The 9,397-nt window shown below is 40.8% G+C and overlaps 1 protein-coding gene across 1 annotated transcript; it reads right to left on the reverse strand.

Annotated features, from left to right (window-relative positions):
* Nucleotides 1-993: 993 nt before the first annotated feature.
* grk1b (G protein-coupled receptor kinase 1 b) lies at nucleotides 994-8,872 on the reverse strand. The gene is made up of 7 exons (XM_061896507.1): nucleotides 8,134-8,872; nucleotides 7,601-7,728; nucleotides 7,172-7,329; nucleotides 2,940-3,023; nucleotides 2,737-2,861; nucleotides 2,467-2,668; nucleotides 994-1,898 (listed from the first exon to the last, which is right to left on the reverse strand). The coding sequence occupies exons 1-7, from the start codon at nucleotides 8,830-8,832 to the stop codon at nucleotides 1,615-1,617; spliced, it is 1,680 nt and encodes a 559-aa protein (XP_061752491.1). The 5' UTR covers nucleotides 8,833-8,872; the 3' UTR covers nucleotides 994-1,614.
* Between the last annotated feature and the right edge of the window lie 525 nt (nucleotides 8,873-9,397).

Raw genomic sequence — 9,397 nt, forward strand, 5'->3', positions numbered from 1 at the left:
TTGAATATTGGTTGAAAAGGATTTGCAAATCATTCTATTCCGTTTATATTTACATCTAACACAATTTCCCAACTCATATGGAAACGGGGTTTGTATATTCATGCTATCAAACACATTCTGTAAAGTTCAGTGAACACATTCATCAAATGTCATCGTTTCTGCTTAAGAACCATAAATGGTGGCTCAGATGTTATAGAGCCCTTGCCAGCCACTTTAGGGTTCCAAGGTCTATTCCATGCCGTTGTGTCCTTGGGCAAGACACTTTAACCACTTTTCTCCCAGTGCCACCCAGACTGGTTTAAATGTAGCTTAAAATGTAAATAATTGGTTTCAGCACTTTGAGTCTCTAGAGAAAAAAAGCGCTGCATAAATGTATTTCACCTCATATATATTTTGTACATAATGTTACGTGATACATTACAAATCAATACACAGTACTGTACATATACGTATGTACAACATCATTGCAGTTAAACTATACAGTACTACACTATATACTAAACATTTTATTAGGTGCATGTGCACAATCTAAAAAAGCTGTATAAACAATTGTTTTTTTTACAAAAATAATAATGCCTGGAAAAGGGTGGAGTGCCATCTCTGGGTTGGGGAGGAGATGCTGAGGGTCTTGTTCATGAGTGAGGAAAGAGTGGATTGTGAGATTGACGGGCGGATCGGTGCAGCGACTGCAGTGATGCGGATCCTGTATCGGTCCGTCGTGGTGAAAAATGAGCTAAGCCGTAAGGAGGTCTTTAGTGCAGTGGTCCCAACCACCGGGCCGCGGCCCGATTGGTACCGGGCCGCAGAAGAATTTTTTATTAAAAAAAATATATATATATACATATATATATATTTTTTAAATTAAATCAACATAAAAAACACAATATACACTTACAAATAGTGCACCAACCACAAAAAACTCCCCTTTTCATGACAAAAACGTCCCTTTTTCATGACAAAGAAGCAAAAAAAAAAAAAAAAAAAAAAGACACCCCTCCCCCCGGGCCGCGGGACCAATTATTAAGCGTTGACCGGTCCGCGGATACAAAAAGGTTGGGGACCACTGCTTTAGTGCACATCGAACTGGTATATCACCACGGGGAAGACCTAGAACACAGTGGAGAGACTATGTCTCCCAGCTGGCCTGGGAACACCTCTGGATTCCTCGGGAAGAGCTAGACGAAGTAGCTGGGAAGAGGGAAGGCTGAGTTTCTCTGCTTAGGCTGCTGCCCCCACAATCCGACTTTGGACGAGCGGAAGAAGATGGATAAATGGATGAATGGTTATCAATACCAATTTGCTCTTATTCCTTTTATCTGTGATAGTGTACTCACACAAGAAAGCCATCAGCAATAAACTCTTTAGTATAAGTATTGTGAGATCAGCCGTTTCATCTCTTCCTGCCTTGAATAGAATAGAAATAGTTCTGTTCAAATCCTGGTCTTGTTTTTCCTTGGTGGGGTGTGTGTGAAGGAGGTCATGGCGGGGGTGTCGATTGCAAATTAAATTTTTATATTTTTATTTTACTATTAATTAATTTAAGATGTATGGCCCTTTTTAATTAGTTAAGTCTTTCTAATCTGAATACTGTTGATGTGGTTCTCCCCCATACATTTAAAGAATCACACAGCCTCCACCTTTGGCTTCCACATAGTTTGGGTTAAGGTCATTCGGCAGCTTTCCGTTCTCAGCCCATAAATTGAGCTCTCCGAACACGCCTGTCTCGATCATCTCCTCCTGCCATGGGATTGGAACGTTGCCCGAGGCGAAGTCGGTAAAGAACTCTGTGTCCTTGTTATCCATGACCACGCCTTTGATCGTGCTGAAGGCGCCCACGTCGTCGATATCTTTGGCGTAGACCGCCTTGGGATCAGGGACAAACGGAGGCGGAAGCATACCTGTGGTTGATACATATAGGACATTGATGATTTTTTGGGTATTGATGCATTTGTTTGTATGAAAACACCTGTAAACAGACGCTCGATTAGGTGATATAGAGTAGAATAGATAGGCGCCAGCGCCCCCCGCGACCCCAAAAGGGATTAAGCGGTAGAAAATGGATGGATGGATGGATGATTAAGAATATATTTATTAATGATGTTTGCAGAGGTGTACATCTGCACTACATTGTGCTTACCAAAGGACAATGTCTCAGTATGATGTGTGCTCCCCTAAAGTACAATGACTCGAATGAGAAACATAATTGATATTTTGCTTTCCTTATTTATCAGTAAGAGGGCAACATATTAAATCCATCACTCTGTATGGTACAGTGTGTTACAGTTAAATTAGTGTTATTTATGCATTGGTCATTGAGTTCATATGTTGTGTGCCTATCTGGTAGCTGAACTTAATGAGTTTATTATCTTCACAGATAAGGCAAACATACTGATCTTTAGCGCAAACGACTCCTGTTTTACTTCCGCAGAACTTAATTGTGTTAATGATTGTGTGCAAACATCTCACCAGCCTCCAGTCGGCCCCAGTTGATGTCTTTAAAGAAGGGGCACTTCTTGAGTTCGGCACACTCGTTGTTCTTGAACCCGAGGCGTTTCCCCGGATCCTTTTCCATCAAGCCTTCACAAATATCTTTGCACTCTTTGCTAAAGTTGGGCGGGTACGGAGCCGGGTCATTCAAGATTCTGCGAGCTACCTCGTCATTTTCGACCTGAAAGAAAGACACAGTGAATTTTTCCTTTGATGGCCCTTTATGATGCAAAATGTGTCTTTTTGTACCTTCTCTCCTCGTACTCTGAAGGGTCCTTTGGCTGCAATCATCTCAAACAAAGTAACCCCTAGAGTGAAATAATCTACAGTGTAGTCATATTCTTTCTTCTGGAGCAGCTCTGGAGCCATGAAACCTGTATTCAAAGACGTAATACTGTTGAGTAAATACACCTATTTTATTACCGAAGTCCTATTCAAGAAATCCCACTTACCTGGAGTTCCTGCATAGCCAGTGGTAGTGTCTTTTCCTGGTGGAAGTTCAACAGCCAAGCCTAAATCTGACAGGCGGACATGTCCTACAAAGTGATGAGACACAATGCGGTTGAATAAGTTTTGTCCATAGTGGGTAATAAAAGTTTCTTTATAGAAATATTTCACTTGTGTGTGGGTGTGTGGCCTCTCTTACACAAACACCCCATAAAATTACCGTAATTTATCCGCCTTTGCCTTTCACAAGAAACTCAGCGATGTAGCATTCCAAATTAGGATAATTACAGGTGTGACATATCAAATACTTTGGGGGAGCATCCATTGCTTATAATACAACAGAGATGTATGTAAAGTGTCAAAAACCTCCCAGCAGGTGATCAAGGGTGATGGGTCAAATGCAGAGAATAATTTCGCCAAATCTAGTATGTGTGTGACAATCATTGGTACTTTAACTTTAAATTTCACACCAGACTCCCGGCGTTATTGACACAGCTATGATACTACATGTGTGGTCAGAACTTTACAAACACTCAAGGCCTCTCCCACCCCTGGCTAAGTAGAATTTTGTTTGGCGGCCCAACCCCCCATTACAAAATAATTTGTGTTATATAAAACCGTTAATTGGTACTAAAACAAACATTTTTCTATTTTTGTTTTCAGTGCAAAATAATAAATCCATACATAATTAAAACATGACTTTCCTGAGACACCTCTAACTTGGCATTGAACCTGGTAGAGTAACCTTACAAGACCACTTATGCAGCACGCCACAAGGAACACTGAAATGTTGGGGTAAATTTGCCATTATATTCTTATTAGGAGGAAGGGGCTATGAATATGTTTGAAGTAAAATATAATATGAAGTGCTTGTCATTCATTAATTTACATTGTACATGCGAGTCTTCACACAAAACGGGTCCTCCCACATATCCAGGGGCTCTATGCACAGCTCGTGATCGGCTTATAGGGGGGTGGCCCTGCATAAACCCATTATGTGCTTAAACATATTGTAAACTGTCATTTTCCGAGGGTTGAATAATAATACATTGTACATCCCTAATTACTTTTTCAAACAAGAATTGGGTGCAAATGTTTGAATTAATTTGGGATTTTCTCTCATTTACACACAGTCCACACAGTCTACTCTTATATACATACAAACTACAAACCCCGTATCCATATGAGTTGGGAAATTGTGTTAGATGAAAATATAAACGGAATACAATGATTTGCAAATCATTTTCAACCCATATTTAGTTGAATATGCTACAAAGACAACATATTTGATGTTCAAACTGATAAAAAAAAAAAAAAATTGTGCAAATAATCTTTAACTTTAGAATTTGACGCCAGCAACACGTGCCAAAGAAGTTGGGAAAGGTGGCAACAAATACTGATAAAGATGAGGAATGCTCATCAAACACTTATTTGGAACATCCCAAAGGTGTGCAGGCTAATTGGGAACAGGTGGGTGACACGATTGGGTATAAAAACAGCTTCCCAAAAAAGGCTCAGTCTTTTACAACAAAGGATGGGGCAATGTACACCCCTTTGTCCACAACTGCGTGAGCAAATAGTCAATCAGTTTAAGAACAACATTTCTCAAAGTGCAATTGCAACAAATTTGGGGATTTCAACATCTACGGTCCATAATATCATAAAAAGATTCAGAGAATCTGGAGAAATCACTCCACGTAAGCGGCATGGCCGGAAACCAACACTGAATGACGGCACTGTATCAAAAACCGACATCAATCTCTAAAGAATATCACCACATGGGTTTAGGAACACTTCCGAAAACCACTGTCACTAAATAAAGTTTGGCACGACATCTGTAAGTGCAAGTTAAAGCCCTATTATGCAGGGCGAAAGCCATTTATCAACAATATCCAGAAACGCCGCCGGCTTCTCTTGGCCCGAGATCATTTAAGATGGACTGATGCAAAGTGGAAAAGTGTTCTGTGGTCTGACGAGTACACATTTCAAATTCTTTTAGGAAATATTCGTCATCATGTCATCCGGACCAAAGGGGAAGCGAACCATCCAGACTGTTAGCGACGCAAAGTCAAAAAGCCAGCATCTGTGATGGTATGGAGGTGCATTAGTGCCGAAGGCATGGGTAACTTACACATCTGTGAAGGCACCATTAATGCTGAAAGGTACATACAGGTTTTGGAACAACATATGCTGCTTCCAAGCGCCGTCTTTTTCATGGACGCTCCTGCTTATTTCAGCAAGACAATACCAAGCCACGGTCGACATGTGTTACAACAGCGTGGCTTCTTAAAAAAAGAGTGCGTGTACTTTCCTGGCCCGCCTGAAGTCCATTCCTGTCTCCCATCGAAAATGTGTGGCGCATTATGAAGCGTAAAATACGACAGCGGAGACCCCGGACTGTTGAACGACTGAAGCTCTACATAAAACAAGAATGGGAAAGAATTCCACTTTCAAAGCTTCAACAATTAATTTCCTCATTTCCCAAACGTTTATTGAGTGTTGTTAAAAGAAAAGGTAATGTAACACAGTGATGAACATGCCCTTTCCCAACTACTTTGGCACGTATTGCAGCCATGAAATTCTAAGTTCATTATTATTTGCAAAAAATAAATAAAAAATTATGACTTTGAACATCAAATATCTTGTCTTTGTAGTGTATCCAATTGAATATGGGTTGAAAAGGATTTGCAAATCATTGTATTCCGTTTATATTTACATCTAACACAATTTCCCAACTCATATGGAAACGGGGTTTGTATTTTAATAAGTGGTCCTAAAGCTCTTTTAACTTGACAAGGCCAAGCTCAATTAACTTTTCACTGAGTGTAGCCGGTAGTTTCTCTTTGTCAGCATAAAAAGAATATGATTGACATCACCCATTGGCTCAACCAATATTCTGTACAAAAGTTAAGTATGAGTAACTCAGTGAATATCTGTAGATTTACACAGTACAGTTATGTAACTATACAATAATCCACTCTACAAATAACTCTAAAACTGTAATATTGCACCCAAATTTGGTGTCACTGTTTATAGTGTATATTGTGCGTTGCTTTGCTTACTTTTTCGCTGCTATATTTCATTTAAATAAAGATAGTCGTGGTCAGCGATAGGTATTAACATTTGAACGGATACAGTACCAATTTTCAGTACCTGGGAATCGATACCGGTACTCAACAATCTTCAGTACTTTTGTGTTTGTTCATGTCGTAATAATGTTTGTTTTTATTATCTTTTTACATTTCAAAGTGAGCTGATGACGATAGCTGTGTTGTTCAGTTATTACATCGTGTTTTCTTAAGCATCTGACTCTCCTTTGCAAGTATTATATAGTACACTTTGCATTCAGAGGCAATTCTAAGACATTAGATGGCAGTAGTGTACAGGGCTATAGAGCATGGCAGGGAGGACAGTTTTGCACAGTTCTGGAGTTCTGACACATTGAAAGTGTCAGGGTGTTGCCGCACTGCCAACAAAATTGAAGATCTGGTTCTCTTTATTGAGTGGAATAAGTAAGATATAGCATTGATTTCAGTTTTTCCTAGGTGTATAGCCGTAAGAAATAGCCTTTACTATCAATCTAAATGGACCAGTTGTGTCTTCTTGATGAGCCCTACAAATTGTTTGTACTGTAAGTATTGTATTTATTACACACTAGATGTTTGAATGTAACGTGCATCGTAATTGTAGTTTTTATTACCAAATTTAGAGGTGTTGGAATGGCCATGTAAAGTTTATATTGCTAATCAGTAGCATCAATCAATCAATCAATGTTTATTTATATAGCCCCAAATCACAAATGTCTCAAAGGACTGCACAAATCATTACGACTACAACATCCTCGGAAGAACCCACAAAAGGGCATATCCAATGTAAATTAGCATCGAACTGGCACATTTTCAAAAGCAGAGCATTTCTTTACCTCCCGGCACCTTCTTCTTGCTTTGTCGGCATGGGAAATTGTAACATTTCTTACAGGCAGTCGGGCTGAGTCTGCTCTTAGTGCATGAATACTTGTTTGCCCACCAAGTGCTTGAAACGCTGCGACCGGATGTGACGACAATTTAGGGTACCTGATAGTACTGACATAAATTCGATTGGTACCTATAAAAGTAATGAAGTCTGCACCCATCCCTAGTCATGATGAAATATGTGATTGGACACTAACAGTGATTTTGGGTGTCATGTCATTGGCTTTCTTCAGACATGTAAGCACAAACCAGGAGATATATTTCACCTGCATCATCCAGCAGTACATTCTCTGGCTTCAGGTCTCTGTAGATAATCCTGTGCTGGTGAAGGTGTTCCAGCCCACATATTACCTGAGCTGTGTAGAAACACGCTCTCTTCTCATTGAAACCCGGGTTTTTTTCATCCACGTTGTACATATGAAACCTGTGGCGTGATGAAAGACATGATGAGGCTTTGAAATTGACTAAATGAAGATTGGTTGAAAGACGTCTTTAGCCTCTTAAGGACTCTTACTGTCTGACTTAAAGAGTGACGCACCAGACAGCCCAGTGTGTATATCAGCTTTAGGGTTTATCTACACTTTAGGTAATTAGCGGAGGCTGGGAGACAGGAAAGTAACTACCGAAATCCAATGTACAACCTACAGTAACTTCATCTAGAGTGTAAAGCTGTGGTCAGTGTTTGTATAAAGCACCTGAGATCCCCACCATTCATGATGGTCATAACTAGACAGAGGTCAGTCTTGGTCTGGAAAGCGTAGGCCAGTGTCACGATGAAGCGACTGTGGACTTTAGCAAGGATGCGCTTCTCCACGATTGCGCCCTAAACATGGTAAAGGATTGGGTTAGTATGGGAAAATCAGGAATAGACATTCTCAGCTCTGCCCTCCCAAAGATGTAGATATAGGATCTTGTTAGGTGCTATAGAAAATATATGGATCTATTAGGGACTTTGTTGACATGATTTTGTTTTACCAATTATTCTAGCGGACTTTTAAATACAGTACAGTAAACCTTTGTTAATAATGTATCAACCTAGAAACATGTTCATTATCCTGTGCTTTTAGAAGCAACAAGCTGGAGTGTGCTGAGCTTCTTTACGGGGTCTTCAAGAGACTACCAAGCTTCTTTGCACTGAGTCGTCAACGTAAAAAACTAACCCTGTACCCTCCTTATTTCCTGTTCGGCGTTTATCATAATGAGCTTATCGCGTACGCCGGAGCTTTACCTCATAGCCCTTGCGTTTCTTCAGCCTCTTTTTATCCAGCTTTTTATTGGCGTACATTTTCCCTGTCGCCTTAGCCTGACAAGCATACACTTCCCCGAAACCACCCTTGCCGAGGACCCTGAAGTCCATGAACCACTCCTCGTCAACGGGCTGGCTCTCCAAACACTTGAACTGAACAAAACGCAGGAAGTACATGCTCTGCTTGAAGCCGTCCAAGGCTTTCTTCTCCAAGTGTTGGAGGAGCTGTTTTTCGCTTTCTTTAAACAAGTCGCTGTGCACATTCTTGCAGTCCTCCTTTACTCGCGAGACAGCCTTCTCCTCTAAGAAGCTGCAGAAAGTCTTTGATGCTGACTCATAGTATTTATTGACTATCTTTTGGGCCTTCTGAGCTCTGTCTTTTTCTTGGCATATGACATAGTCTTCGATGTCTTTCCACAGCTCCCCAGCGGTGTTGTGGGTGGCGTCGCTCTCCAGAAACTGTTGGAACAGTCGCTTGCCGATGGGCTGTTTGACGCACATGCTGTCAAAGGCGGCGCCTGCTGACGCTTTCATGTGCTCACAATCTCTGATGTGTGGGAGTTTCAGCTTGGCCCGCATTTTCTTGTCACGTAGAGTGGCAGCTGCTGTACCGTCGACACTTCCTCGGGCCGACACATAAGCCGAATTGGCCACCACTGTCTCCAAACCACCGATATCCATGATCCCAACTTTTGTCTGGAACAACAAATCAAGACCAAATGAAGACACCTGTGCACAGTGGTGTTTCTTCTACTATTGTCTGTTATGTGATATTTCTTAAAATCCCAGCTATCCCAGCTTGTCTTTTCAGCATAAGGGTGGCTAAATGGCCTGCTTTATTCAATCTCTTTATTCTGGGAGCTTGAATTGTCTCATTCAGTTGGTTCTCAACCCGTGAACTTACAACCTTAGGACCAGCATGTACTCTAATAATGCTTTTTCCTGAGTGTTAATGATTAATTTTGAAATGCCTTTACTCATTCTTGATCTTGTTCCTGGTCTCTAGGGCTCGTTCTTGCACTCACACAATTAAGGTGGTGACACTCAACTCGTTTTTGAGGACCCACGGACTCATTGTGGGTGCAACAGTTTGTCTATGGGAAATAAATTTATATAGTTGTTTTCTCTAGTGACTCAAAGCACTTTACATAGTGTAACCCGTTATCTAAGTTACATTTATAAAGCAGTGTGGGTGGCACTATGAACAATCGGGTGAAGTGCCTTGCCCAAGGACACAACAGCTGTG

Source organism: Nerophis ophidion, linkage group LG04, assembly GCF_033978795.1.
Source record: "Nerophis ophidion isolate RoL-2023_Sa linkage group LG04, RoL_Noph_v1.0, whole genome shotgun sequence".
In the NCBI taxonomy this organism is placed as follows: Eukaryota; Metazoa; Chordata; class Actinopteri; order Syngnathiformes; family Syngnathidae; genus Nerophis; species Nerophis ophidion.

What these genes read in the sequence shown, in the direction of transcription:
- grk1b (XM_061896507.1), bottom strand. Translation starts at nt 8,832, where the DNA reads ATGGATATCGGTGGTTTGGAGACAGTGGTGGCCAATTCGGCTTATGTG. An exon ending in AGAAACGCAAGGGCTATGAG is followed by an intron (nt 7,729 to 8,133) that starts GTAAAGCTCCGG and finishes TACCATGTTTAG; the next exon opens with GGCGCAATCGTGGAGAAGCG. An exon ending in TCAGAGTACGAGGAGAGAAG is followed by an intron (nt 2,669 to 2,736) that starts GTACAAAAAGAC and finishes TCTTTCTTTCAG; the next exon opens with GTCGAAAATGACGAGGTAGC.